Below are 14610 nucleotides of genomic sequence, written 5' to 3'. Positions count from 1 at the left end.
GCGTGACCATCTCTCTTTCTTCCCTTTAAAACTTAGTTTAGGCAGCTGAAACAATGCAAACATTCGCAAGAGATGTAATGTAGTTAACTATAATGCAGCTTTTCCCCACTAGTTTAAATTCAGATGAGTTTCAGACTCTTTGCCAGTACTTTGTTCCTCTCTGTCTGGTTCTCTTTCACTTCTCGGTGCTTTTCAGACTAACTCTGCATTTATAAATGGTGAGCTTTTAGCTCAGCGTGTGTTTTCGCTGGCGCTCATTTGTGTCAGAGCCGCACAACTGTGTGTGTGTGTGTGTGTGTGTTGCAGAAAACCAAACACCAAGTGACGGGCTGAGAAGTCATCACTCCACTGTGACTAAACCCACCCGCCCCCAACATGTGACCCCAGCTGGGGTCACATGTTGGGGGCGGGTGGCCCCATGTGACCCCAGCTGGGTCACATGTTGGGCGCAGGGCGCTCTCTGTGTTCTGGATGATCCTGGGAATGAGCAACAAGCTGCAGAGGGGAGAGTTGAAGAGCATTTGCATATTCACTAATCCCACAAAAAGGCAAAAGTGTAGTGTGGCAGCTAACCAGTGGTCTAATAAGTTAGTTTTCAGTAGTTTATCTAAAACCTGGATACGCAGTTTATTTTTATACACATTCACTGCATTAAATGCAAACTTTGTAAATGTTTAATCTATGTTTTAAAGCATTCACTATTGCATCTTATTAGAATATCTATAATATGTAATTAATATAAAGCTTCTGGGCTGCATGGAATAGAATTAAATTGGATTTAAGAGTTTTACAGGACAGGTTGAGCGCAAAAACCAGAACACAAAGATTTCAGGAAATTATTTTCAGTTTTAATGTTCGCATGTTGTACACACCCATACCTCTTTTGATCCTTTCTTCTTGTTTTAATCTTTTTTTCTTATTTTTCTCTTTTCTTTACTTCAGTATCCCTTGCTGCCTTCCTTTTCGTTTTCCTCGTCATTCATTGCGTCCTTTCTTCTTTCCTCATCCCCCTTCTTTTCTTATTTCCATCCTTCCTTCTTCCACACTTCCTTTTGTCTTTTTTCTCCTTCAGTCTTATTTTCTCTCCCCTTGCTTCCTTCCGTGTTAGCTTCCCAACTTTCACAGATTTCTTTCATTTTCACCACTTGGCTAAATTCTTCACTTCTTTCCTTTCTGTTTTATTTCTTTGCTATTATTATTCTTTTCTTTTATTTTCTTTATTATTTGTTGGTTCTTTGTTCCCTTCATTTATTTCCCTGTGGTTTTGCCTACTCATCTGACTAAGTTTTGTTTTTATTTAATTGCTGTGCAAATTTCTTCTCTGACATTTTACATGTTCTAAATAAATAAATAAAGATTTCCAAGATTAAGATTAAGAACATTTAAGTATCCTGTTTGTCTGAAGAGCTTTAAGCTGGGTGATATTAACACTTGTAACATTAGTAGGCTTAGTGTAACTGTTTAAACTTTTAACAGGTTTAAATATTTAATGTCTTAAAACTCATTCAGCAGCGTAAAATATGGCTTGTTGCAAAGTGCAGCCCACAGAGAGAGCAGGCTGTCAAACGATCTGTTTTGTTATCTGGAGTTAAAGCTCTAACTCTTCCTTTTGGACCAGATGTTTCTGTGCTGTTTGTCAAGTAAATGGATACCGCAGGGACATTAGGTGGGGAGGACACAAAAATGTGTGCTAGCCCGATAAGCACGACACCCAAATGCGTCGTAAATACAACACACCGCGGCTCCCTCGCGCCGACGCGAGTCATCTTCTCAGGAGCGGGGTTCTCGGTTAAAACGGGGAGCGACACAGAAACTCTGGGTGTAGCTTTTAAACAGCTGGCTTGCAAATATAAAAGGGCCACACTGAAAACGACTGGCATGACCCTCAGAGCCCCTCGCTTTCCTGTGATTCTCATCTGCACACAAACACAGATTTACAGGCGTCGTGAAAATTCTTCCTGCGTGTAAGGAGAGGATTGGTGCGATGATTCAGCGCGAAGTCCTCCGAATCGGGTTGTCTCGAGACGCGCAGCTAAAACAATCAACTCCCAAACGGGGAGGAGGATGGAGAAAACAGGCGAGCTCACGCCATTCACACTCACACACATCGCACTGTGAGGCTTTGGCAGCTGAGGGCATCGATTCAACCTAAGAACAAGCGGGAACTTACCGCTCCTCCCGCGCGAGCCGGGCCTCTTCCATTTTATCCACATAGTCGCGGCTGGAACACACACAAACACACAAACGGAGAATTGATACAGATAAACATCATGCCCAGTGTGGTAAAGAAAAACCATGAAAAGAAGTAAATTCCAGTCTGTGTCGTGGTAGAACCAGTTTGTTAGATTTCTTTTCTTTTAACCCACACCTTGAAAACCAAACCTACATTTAGTAAATCTGAACAATTATACACGTATGCAACGGATAACTTTACTGTAGCATTAACTTTTGTTATTACAACAATTGCAAAAATAAATCTCTGACATCAATGAGACCAACATGGTTAAATAAATGTGAAAGAAAATTGAGTTTTTCTGTTTTAAGCGTGAGCAAACAGACAAACATAAAGTTATTAGGTTATGAGACATTCATAGCAGCCTCTGGCTGTATAAATAAACTGCTCTGAATTCAACACAAAAATAAAAATGTCTTATCCTGCTTTAAACACTGAAGGCAGCGGTGTCAAACTCGTTTTCAGGTTGGGCCATATTATGATCACAGAGGTCCTTAAAGGGCCAGCTGTGACAGAATATATTGATAAACACGACTCACTAACTATTAAAATATTAACGAATATCTGTCTTTGCTTTTGATGAGTACTTCTTGAAATTAGCTCATTTTTTTCATGTATTTTGGAAATACACAAATGAAAAACAGCTTTGATTTGATCACTAAAATATTCAAAAACACAACTTTTATATTGAAAGTTATATTTATGTGGCTCTTTAGAGTCACATAAAGGGCCACAGAAATGATTATGGCGAGCCGGATTTGGCCCCCGGGCTTTTAAGGTAAAGTGAACACGTTTACTTTACCTTGTCATAAAGACTGAGTCACGCTGATGAAGTGTAACGTTCCTCATGTCTTTGAATAAAAACGCTACGTCTTTGGTTTCTGCTGCTTCCACTTTCTCACTGTTTTCTTTTTGCTGCCGGGAAACTTTCCGAGACTCCGCTTTAAAACAAAGCAAACGTTGCCTCACCTGTGCTTGTTCCTCTCCTCTCGCTCTATCCTCTGCAGCCTCTCCTCCCTCTCCACACGGCGGCGCTCTCGCTCAGCCGCCAGAGACTCCTGGTGCTGTCGGTAGGACGACGACAGCAGCCCCCCTAACGCCACCCTAACAACAAACAGGCACTGTCGTGAGGACTTCTATATGTTTATTACAAACGTGTTCCCTCCACATTGGTGTGCTTTTTTTTTTTTGTCTGTCAGGAAGCGTTGGGAGTAAACGTCGAAGTCGCCCCCTCACCTCGACATTGTGGGTGTACTCGGGGTGCTGAGGGAGGTGTACGACGCGACTCCATTCCTAAAGGAAACAAAAAAAACAGTCAAAAAAGAAAAAGAAAAAGTTAACACTGATGGAAGTCATTAGTCGCCCGGTCACCTGACACTCAGTGCGTAAGACTCGAGGCATGAACCCCGAGCAGACCCCCCTCTTACGTAATACGGCTGGTGCAGCACTAAGGTGACCCTAATTATCCACTACTGAAGCGTTTGTGCGATTCTGAAACAGTTGCTAACTTTAGATGTAAAACGTTGCTGCCCAAATGAAAGTGATGACATAACGCCTAAAGAAAACCGTGCTCATAGCTCTTGAACTTTTCTTCATTTTATCACCTCACAGAGGGCATTTTGGTGTGATTTTATTTTATTTTTTTGTCATTACGGTGACTCATTACTCTGAGAACTCTAAAAAATAATTTTAAAAAAAGCAACACCAATCAATCATTTTTTTAAAGTAGTGTCTTGTAAAAATACAGCTGTTTTGTGAAAACCTTTCCGTTGCTGTCCTGATCAGATGAGACGAAAACCTACGTTTCTGCCTGACTTACAGAACTCTGCATGGTGGAAACCCTGAGCACAACCCCTTCACACGTTACCAGGGTAACATGTGGCGGTGGCAGCATCATGGTGTGCTTTTCATTACTGGGTTTGAGGAAACTAACAGTAGCTAACTGTAGGAAAAACATGGTAGAAAACGTCCGAAATGTGAGGAAAAAATGTCAACGGGTGTGAATACATTTGCGAGTGGATGTGAATAAAATAATTTTTTATAGCAAAAAAAGAATGGAAACAAATTCAGGCACATTGTTTCAGAAACAGAGTTGAACACAATGAATGTACTCACTAACAGAGTCAACTGAGTGACCCATATTACTCACAGGCTACATGATAGTGGTTGTGTGAAAACCCCAAACAAAGGAAAGTACTAAAGCAAAGCATGGAAACAGAAAGAAGAGCATTGCTAAAAGGTAAGAAACTAAGGGGAATGGGAGTGAGATTTAAAGACGGAGAGGATAAGAAGGGATCAGTGGATGCACTACTGTGTGCTGAAAAACAGGGGGACAGCTTGGAACTGTGAAAGCTCCCAACAAGTGCAGATTACCGACCCAGCAGGAGAGCTAATGAAGACTGAGAACAGCTACGTGAAGAGAGGAGAGAGGAAGGCAACAGCAGTGATGGACTCGAGGCGCAAAGCGTGTGACGGGAAGGAAGTGAGAAGGAAACATGTCGGTGAGCAAGAAAAGTGGTGCCGAAAGAAATCCAAAGTCGGTGCCATAAAACATAAAAGCAAGAAACAGAAAGTGGATGCATGAAAAAAAAAAGAAAAGAGAAGAAACATCTCCTGGCAGCCATGAGAAGAAGAAGAAGTTCTGCTCTTCGTCTGACCTGGGAGGTGTTGTTTTGGGCGACTCCTCGCTGCGTTTAGCCTGAGCCGACGGCGCCGGCTCATCGTCCAGGTCGTACGAGAAGAGGTGGAAGGGCGAGTGGGGCAGATAGGGGACACGGTCAGGGGACAGATGGGAGCTGCCGCGCAGCGGCGGGCTGACTTCCTTGGTGGCGGGGACAGTGACTGTAGAGCGCTTCCTGGCCAGCAGGGTGGCCAGCAGGGAGGGCTGGGACTGGGGGCTGAGACTACTGCCACACTCTGGAGAAGGGGGAGTCGGGGTACAGGGGGACGACGTAGACGCCAGGTGTATTTCTGCCTGATTCTTCTGCTCATTGTCCTTTGTGGCTCCCTTTCTGGAGGAGATGGTGATGGACTGGAGGGTGGTCCTGTGGACGGTGGACGTAGGGCACGAAGCCCTGGGAACAGAGGATTAGATTGAAGGTTTCAGAAAACATACCTGGAGAGAGGCTGTTAACAAAACCACAACACACTTCGGCGGGGCATCTGCAGGTTTCAACAAGTCAAATTTAAGACCTTTTAATGCCACTTTGAATGAATTTAAGACTGAAAAAACTGTAAACGCAGAGGATGGTCGAGGAATCGTGTTGTGTGCCCAGCAAAAAACGACGAAATTTCTGGGGTTTGTTTTGCGGCTCTGTGTGTTTCCCACACTACATATGGCTCTCTGTATTTGGCTTTACAGAGGGCTTTATGCCAAACTAAACACATTTTAGCTCATGACAAGCTAAAAACTTGTCATGAGTTTTCAACCGTCATATTGGATCAAGACAGTTAAAAGCACCAATGCACCTGGCCTCTCATGGGTTAGCAAAAGAAGTGAGCCAGTGGAACGTCGTCTGGCCAGTTGGTGACAAATTTGCACTTAATTATAAAATAGATGCAGAAAAGGCTAGCTAGCAAGAATACATTCCCAGCTAGTTAGCGGTAGCCTCAACCGCCTTGAGTCACAGAACGCAATGAAGATGTCTGCACACCACTTAAACTCTAGCCTGACAAAAAAAAAGCTGCTTATAACAAGATTAAATAGTTCTATCAAGACAAAATGTAATTCCTCTGATTAAAATATTTCACGCCAACTTACTTTTCTTTTATGAATTTAAGACATTTTAAGACTTCTTACGAATGCGTTGACACCTTGTTGGGTTACAAGCTCAAACTAACTGCGTATCTAAGACGAAACACACGCTCACGTTTACTACTGCTTCCCTACACAAAACACCAAGACACATGAAAGCAGCGCTACATTTGACTTCCATGTCACCACGAAGACCTAAAATACCTGGAGGTGGTCTGATTAGCCCCCTCCTTCTCATCCGAATCAGATTCAGTCACAGGAGTCTCTTCTTCTTCTTCCTCCTCTTTCTCCTCTACGTCACATTCTTCCTCTCTATGGACGTGGGCGGTGGAGGAGGGAAACGCACACACGACGGGAAGATTCGGGGGAAAGATTGAGGAAGAGATGAAGGGGTACATGAGACCAGCATGCAAATGGACACCTTCGCATAAACAAGGAAGGTTAGATGAGGCCGACATAATGACTAGAGATGACCTAAGAGCCTTGCGGGCATTTAGTTTGGGAGACGACAAGCAGCGGTGTGGCAAATATTAGATCAAGACGGTTAAAAGCGCTAACTGAAAACACAAGGAGGAACTCTAAAATGACGCCGGGGGGACACTGGCGGATGAGTGTTTCTGAATGGACGCTCGGTGGCTCCAGTAGGTCAAGGTGCGCATGAAGACAAGTTATGAGGGCAGGGACGAAGGAAAGGAAAGGAATGCTGGAAGGAGAGATGGAAAACTGATTGGAGATCAGCATCGGGGCGCTGAAATGTTGTTTTGTACCGAAACCAGACGAGTTGCAGTCGAGTCCACAACTTTAGACCGCCCCCGTGTGTGACGAATGAGATGACTTCTGCTTAAAAATATTCATGTGTCAATTTATTTATTTATTGATCCCCCCACCCCCATCTTTTGTCATGTCAAATCCAGAAACCTTAACGTGATTCATGAGGATATTATACTTAGTTTAGTATTTGGTATTAGTTTTGAGCACATTTGCGATGAATGCATAATAATGAGACATAGGACAAAGTCAAGAACATGAAAGCAAACACGTTAGGAAACAAAAAAGCATTGGGATTTCCCTTCTTTTTTTCTAGATTAGTGTTAATCCTCATGTGCAGAGTTTACATTTTCAAAATATCTGGGGCTTGGACCTTAATCTGCTCTGGTCACATGACCACGGCTGAGCGAGGATGAAGCAGGACATTAAGACGAGAGATAACAGACTGGAATTTGTTAAAAACAGATTTCCTAATATGTAGGAAATGATCACAGCACTGCAATATCACTGCACCGCTTTAGCAGAGTGAAGGCTTGGATTAGATTCGGAGATGACTCCGACGGTGGGATAACACAGCTGACATCAGGGACGTTTCATCACAAAAGGAAAATCCACACTGTTACTGTGGGATGGGAGGAGGAGACACACTGGTGGCTGTTACATCCTGTGCATGAGGAGTCGATGTGCTTCCCAGGAATGTTTGAACTTACATGGACGGAAGGAAACCTGACAGAGCTCTGAGGCAAAAAGCGGTAAAAACTATCAGATCCCCTCTTCGAGGTTCACACGTTTGGCTTTGAAAGGTCGTCTTTCAGCAAACTCCATAACTCATCTACTGTCCTGTGGACGAGCGCTCTCACCTCTCACTGAGATCCTCCGCCCTGTGTCCGCTGAACGGCTGGAAGCCGGCCCTTTGTGGGGATGCAGGGCTGCAGGGGGCCTGCCCGGGTCGGCCGAGCGAGGCCCGGCGACTCCGACGCCTCTCCAGGCCTCGACGCTTCTCCGCTCCGCCGAGGCTGACGCGCCGGCGGTCGCGGCATCCCGTGGGCGGCGGCTGGCTGCCGTCGTCACCGTCTTCGTGACGTAGAGTCGTCTGGAAGACGGGGGGCGGAAAAATAAGAGAATTGCAAAAAATGCCAAGTCTTACCAAGTGTTTTTGGTCTACTTTCTAGTGCAAACACTTTAGTATGCTTGAAATAAGACAAGACATACTTACAAGTATCATTTCAGCACAATATAGGAACTAAAACTTTTTCGTCAATATTACGATTCATTGCCTTAAACCAAGCCCCCACATCTTACAAGTTACTTCAGAATGAGTTCTGTCTTATTTCTAGTGTACTAAGACATTTGCACTAGAAACGAAGCCAAAAATAGTTGGTAAGATTTGATGTTTTTGCTGAGTGATAAAAGGTTCTTCTCTGGAAGATCCAAGAGAAGCAAGGTTCATCTAAGGCAGTATATGTACTACATGGCCCATCTGATCTGCAGCACATTGTACATTACCAATGCATAGTTCGTTTGTACCTCGTAAATGTTGAGCTGCTCCACCAAGTCCAGGTCAGTGCCTTTCCTCCCCAGGTGTCTCTGGGATACTGTGTCCATGCCTTGTTCCTCCAGACTGTCCACCATGTCGTAGAAAGAGTCCTGGTCAGGCAGCGCCGCGAGTGTCTGCAGAAACCACCAAAAACACAAGTCACAACATATACGCTATATGTCATGTAGTGAAAATGTTATGTGTCAAATTCAAGGCCTGGAGAGGCAAATCCAGCCAGGCGGCTTATGTGGCCAACTAGGGTCCAGCAGGAAGCTTAAGTAGAACCTTCTAGAATCTAGATGATCCTTGTGTGCTTAAATATTACTCGCTTAAATATCAAATCAAAGCAGTTTGTTTTGTCTTTAAACTACCAACCAATCAGTTTTTTTGATCCTGTGATCACAAAAATTCACGCAAAATCAACAGAATCCCACACTTTTTTCACTCATTATTGTGAGTTTACTACAAGTTTTCAACAGAAATTGTCAAAGACTTTGAGCTTCCAAGATGCTAAATCCCACCTGCAGGTGGCGGTATTTGTCACTTCTACCTCACTGCTGCCTCAACCTTATATGATGTCCAGTTTTAGCCAGCGGTCGATGTGGAGAGTATAAAAAAAAGTCACTTTTACCATCACACATGAGCGAAAATATTGCAAAATATCTGGCAAATATGTCTAAATCAGGGATTTTGACTGCAAAAAATAAAATCCCAATCATCAGCGTGAAGAGATGTTTAGTGTCATTTAATCTTATCGAATGTAGACACAGCGGTTTGCTAATATTTTAGCAGTTTGTTAATGGGTTTTATCAACACGTTCTGGCACAAACGGCCCTCTGAGATTTCTCATGATCTTGACATGGCCCAAGATGAATCATAAAAACTATTTCTTTGCAAAGCCAGTGCCAATAGTTATGGAGGACTCTGAAGGAGCTCTTATATACCCACCTTGTTGATGAGGGTCATGGCGTAGACCAGCAGCTCGGTGTCCACTCCGTCTTTCTCCTGCAAGATCTCCATTGCATTGAACCAAGACTTGCAGCCTGAAATTCGCACGGATAATGAAATATGAACTCTCATCTATCTCATCTGCATTCAAGGAGACAAAAATCGACATGAGGAGGAACACATGTACATGGTTGTACCTCTCTTCGTGTCCGCGGAGGTGATGGCCTGTATGAGCAGCGGCGCGTTGGACTCAGAGTACTCCACAAACACCAGCAGCAGCTTCAGAGCCGTTTTCACCACCAGCCGGAACTAAAGGGGGGGAAAACAAAAAAAACCCCAAACATGAAAACACATTTCTGAAAATGGACTAACCTGGTGTTTGGTGGCTCCTGGTCAGTTTGCCTGTTCTTACCCTCTTTCGTGATCACACCTTACTATTTCCTCCCTTCCCCGTTTTTATTTGATTCCCCAAAATAAACCATTTCATTCCCCCACTTCACTTGGTTTGTTATTCTAGATGGACTGTGGACAAAAATTGTAATATAAATGCTTAAATTTCATGTATATTTTAATACAATTGTGTTTATTTTTTCTTAAGAATGTCAGCCTCCCATTGAGTCTGATTCTAATCCTCATTCAACCTGTTTTATTGTATAGAAAAATAAATCCTAACACATAATCATACCAAAAATATCTCAGAGTTTAACAGCTGGTAGAAAATTTAAAAGATCTGTGGACATAGTGGGAACAAAATGTTTCTTCCACCAAGTAATGGTGGAAGAAACATTTACCTTTTCACACTTTGGTACAAACAGTGACACGACGACGCTTTTTAGGGGCGACTCAGTTTGTTTTATGCTTCGACACATAATGAATGGCACAGTTTTAAGATGTGGAAGCAAAGAAAAACAGACGTTATTTTGCTCCCTTGTTTGTTTGTCTCCGTCTCTAAGCAAACAGTGGTACTTCTGGGAAGATGTGCACTTGTTTACACAGACGTGGTGCTGGGATTCGGTGATTTAAAAAACAAAAAAAACTCCATAATGCAAAATGCGTTTCAGAGATTAGAGTCAGTTCAGAGACAAACTGCAGTTAGGGTTGCATTTGATGTTAAGGGTGACAGTTACAGTCATAAAAGTGGCTGTTATGGTAAAACGGATTATTTTTAGTGTTGTTTTTTTTTTATGGGACCCCTCCTCCCCTGCTGCATGCGATTTGTCCTCCCTCAGCAACCGGTGAAGTTCTCCAGCAAAAGGTGCTGCAGAGTCCTAAATGCGGAGTTTATATGCCGCACACATTATAATATCCATTTAAAGGCTCTCCACAAGATCAGCTGAAGAAGGAGAAAAAAAACGAACCACGTCAGCTGAGAGCGCCAGGCTACACTCACAGATGTGTTTGTGTGCGTTTCCTTGGATGGCTGCTAAAAATACTGTTTCCCAAACAATGGGTGGCTATTCAAAGCTAATGACAGCCTGCAGTCTTTTTTTTTTTTCTTTCTCTTCTTTCTCTCTTTGTGCACAGACGCTTCGCCGTTACCTTTGAGCCAACCAGAGTGTAGAGCCACTGGATGGTCTCCGGGTGGCCGATGACGCCGTTCATCCCGTCCACGTACAGCATGATCTGCCCCAGGGCTGACAAAAGGATCAGGAGAGAGATACAAGGTTTGAGATATTTATCCACAACTGTGTACTGAACACAAAGCAGAAACAAACTCATTTAATGGTAACGGACGAGAAATCACGCAATTTGTAGTTCTAAAGTCTCTCAAGGCGGTTTTCGACACATCAACACAACTATAATAAAAGCAAAAAACTTCTTGCGACTTTTGATTGTGCCGTAACATGAGTGAGAGTCTTCTGTTAAATAAGCCATCAGAAAAAACTAAAATAAAATTTCTTTGTTGTTTTTCAGTCCGACACAGTTGTAAGCGGCATTATGGAGAAGCACCGTTGTGATGACGTGATGAAGGGGGAAGAGTAGGAGCTTCTTAAAGAAACAGAAGCCCTAATTCAATGTGTCAAATTGCAACGTCAAATTTATTTGAAGTTACTTTTGATGTATACAGCATTTTTATGATAACTGAAGATACAATAGTGACTCGATTGTGCTATAAAATGGAACTTTGTGCCAGGAGAATACATTGACCCGCCCCTTTAAATATGGTGCAAACCTCTACAGCAGAGGGTCCAATCAGAGATACTTTTAGGGATACAGCTAATAGGAGTATACACTTTTTTAGGCTTGAGGACAATTAAAAAACAAAATAAAACAATTAAAAGTAACTGTAAGTTTGAAAAAATTAAGGGAATCATATACTGTATATACAGTATATATATATATATATACATACAATATTTTTGCCAATTTTGTAATTATCATTATTTTTACTAAACTCAGTTTTATTTTCTATTTTGTCATTTATCTACCTGTGACGTTGTGTTTGCTGTGAAGCGGTTTGGTCAGCTGAGGCTGTTGCATAGATAAACTTTGACTTGACCTGACGAGCCGGTTTTAAATATGAAAATAGAAATATTACAAAAATACTGTAATTGTATTTCTCCTCTGAGCACAACAGTTTAAAGCGTCCAAGGTTGGATCTTTAGAACAACAGGTTGAAATTTTCTCCTCTGCTTTGAGGGAAGTTAATCTTTCACTGACGTCTGCCTCAGTGAAACTCGTTAAAAGTCGGCTGCCGCTGCACCTTCCCGTTGAGTTTGGAGTTAGAACTTATAATGACATTAAGCAAATCATCGGCAACAGGTTTTGTTGCTTTTCATTTCACCAGCTGGAATGTTCTTTGCTTTAGTCCTCCTTCAACATGGCCGCTTGTTTGAAATCTGTTTTGGTTTCACATTTATAGAGTCAAGAGCGTAGAGCAAATGTTATGTGGTTTAGAGATAAAGAAAGAAAGTTCATTTGAGGTGAAATGAATCAAAAGTGTTGCAACATTTTAACTGTGAGAGTAGAAAAAACACCAGGAGAAACGTGGGCAGTGTCGCTTTAGCACAAAATGTTTGCTTATTAGTTTTTACTCGACAAAATTGATTGCAAAGTTTGCGTTTACCGTTGCGCAATGAATTCGTGTGCACTAAAGAGCTCGAGCGAAACGTATGCGGCGCTGCAGGGCTCAGACGTACAGAGAGGAAGTTCGCTCGAGGTGACAAAAGAAACGTTTGGCAGGACAAGTACAGATTAGACCAGATGAAGAGGTACAGCGGTGGAACAGCAGCGTCATTCGACTGAATGACGAGCTACGCTTAATTAGGAATGTAAGACACATTTATGAATTCATCATCTGGATTCATGAATCCACATCATAAGGTTGTAATAACTGTGCACTTTAAGTGCTAAACGTTGTGCTATTGAAGGCTGATCTTGTTAAAAACAAAAAAAAAACAAAGCTATTTTTTTTCTCTTGCATGCTTTGTATCTAAGTTTGTGTCACTTCCTCATCCAAATCTATCAGATTTTGTCTTCATGGTGAGCAGTCAGGCTGGTCTCTGTGTCCTCTTTTAAATTATGATCTTTTACTTCATGGAAATCTGCACAGATTTCAAAGAGTGGAAGAAACTAAACAGCTTGAGGTGAATAGCTATATAAAAAGCTGTAAATATAAAATTTTAAACTGATGTATTTAAACAGTTATATTTGACTTACTTGCCTTTTGTGAACAGCAAACACATTTGGAACTGAGTCAATATGTCCGATTTAAAGTTGAAGTATGTAGCTTTTACAACAAAATATGTTTTAAATATTTGTTAAAACTGTTACTATGTCATCAGTATAACATAAGCCAGAATTTGTGGGGGGAGAGAATTTTAGCTCCTCTGCCTTCTCCCAGTGCTCCCAGTACTAACCGCAGAAATACACTACTCTGTCAGAAACAACCAATCAGAACCTGGAGGAGGGTCTTAGCGCTGTCAATCACTCTCACCTCTTCCTGCTTGATCTTTGCTAAGCTACAGCTGGTTCACCACAACACAGCCTGCCACGAATGCTAAGGCTAGTTAGCATAGCCACGGATGACGACAGGTAAACGCTTTTCCTGTAACGGTAAGTTGTTTTTCCACCATCAGCGCATAGAGCAGTCTATAGGAGGTTGATAGGCAGCGCTAAGACCCTCCAACTGTCTCTGATTGGTTGTTTTTGCATTTCTGCAGACAACAGTAGTCACACTGGGAGGAGGTGGAAGAGCGTGATTTTTTTCAGGTGACCCGTCTCATAGAAACCGTCATGTAATGGATTTAATACATTTGGGAAAAAGATATTTTCATAAAAGTTACACACTACAGATCGAACTAAGACCAAAAATAATCTGGAGGGAGGCTTCTGGTGGTGTTGGTAAAAAAAATTTAAAAAAAATCATACTTTAAACTGAAAGTAAGAAAAGACACTCCGCCCATCTCACTGGATGAGTATAACAACCTGTTCCAACAGAGCAAAGCTCAGACATCTTGAGTTTCAGGAAGGAAACACTGTTCTATGTCAAACATGATTGTGGAACCAAATGTGAGATTTGAGGCTCTGTCCGCACTTCTGGGGAACAAAATAACCGCCCTCAATGAGAGAAACCCTGGGAAAGCTGCTTCCACTTTGTCAGTTGAGGATTTTCTTATACAACTGATCCTCGGCAAGAAAACCAGCTATGCAGAGTTCTTCATCATTGAGAAGGAATTTTTTGACCCGGATTATGACTACGACTTCACTAATCTCGCTGACTCGACTGCCTGCATGAGAGGAAATGAAATATATGAGCGCCCAAACGGCTGGTACCGTATGGGCCTGAAGGTCAAAGGTAAATATCCGGATGGAAACACCTGGCTGGGCCCCAATGGATGGAGGAGTTACTCCGTGCCTGGAGAGTGGCCTGTGTCCTACCATGGAACCGGGTTAGATGGAGCCAGAGGCATCGTCAGGAGTCACTACAAAGCTGGAGGTGGTCAAACATACGGAAGAGGAATCTACTCAACGCCTCTACTTTCTGAAGCTGAGAAATACTGCAAAACCTTCACATCAAATATCACAGGAAAAACCTGCAAAGTGATCATGCAAAACCGAATCAAACCAGAGAAGAGGCAGATTCATGGAAACTACTGGCTCATCCCTGTTCCGCTGGGAACATCAGCAGAGGAGGAGAAACGCATCACTGAGAGTTCAATGCGTCCGTACGGCGTTTTGATCAAGGAAATCTGAGACGGGAACTGTGACTTTAACTAGAGCCAAGAAGCATTAATTCTAATTTGTTTCAATATGGACATTTTACCTTTTCTCACATGAGTCAACAAAGAAAAAGTTTGATCAGCTTCACATTATGAGCATTCTGTAAATTCTTTTTTAACTTTATATACAATCCTACCTGATTAAAAT

The 14610-nt window shown here is 42.4% G+C and overlaps 1 protein-coding gene across 5 annotated transcripts in view; it reads right to left on the bottom strand.

Annotated features, from left to right (window-relative positions):
• fhod3a (formin homology 2 domain containing 3a) overlaps window positions 1-14610 on the bottom strand; it is a 79396-nt gene that overhangs the window by 21260 nt on the left and 43526 nt on the right. For 3 of the 5 annotated variants that reach the window (XM_028036015.1, XM_028036014.1, XM_028036016.1), the window contains exons 6-16: window positions 10780-10874; window positions 9438-9549; window positions 9241-9335; window positions 8283-8426; window positions 7616-7848; window positions 7466-7492; window positions 6192-6299; window positions 4891-5307; window positions 3470-3526; window positions 3203-3337; window positions 2171-2221 (exon numbers count right to left, since the gene is read on the bottom strand). In XM_028036015.1, the coding sequence (XP_027891816.1) occupies window positions 2171-2221; window positions 3203-3337; window positions 3470-3526; window positions 4891-5307; window positions 6192-6299; window positions 7466-7492; window positions 7616-7848; window positions 8283-8426; window positions 9241-9335; window positions 9438-9549; window positions 10780-10874 (1474 nt within the window). The remainder of the gene's footprint in view (window positions 1-2170; window positions 2222-3202; window positions 3338-3469; window positions 3527-4890; window positions 5308-6191; window positions 6300-7465; window positions 7493-7615; window positions 7849-8282; window positions 8427-9240; window positions 9336-9437; window positions 9550-10779; window positions 10875-14610) is intronic. The other 2 variants (XM_028036017.1, XM_028036018.1) reach the window with 2 other exon arrangements.

The sequence above is a fragment of the Xiphophorus couchianus genome, chromosome 13 (genome assembly GCF_001444195.1).
Source record: "Xiphophorus couchianus chromosome 13, X_couchianus-1.0, whole genome shotgun sequence".
NCBI lineage: Eukaryota > Metazoa > Chordata > Actinopteri > Cyprinodontiformes > Poeciliidae > Xiphophorus > Xiphophorus couchianus.
The sequence above is the reverse complement of the archived record's forward strand: the minus strand, read 5'-3'. Positions and strand labels throughout refer to the sequence as shown.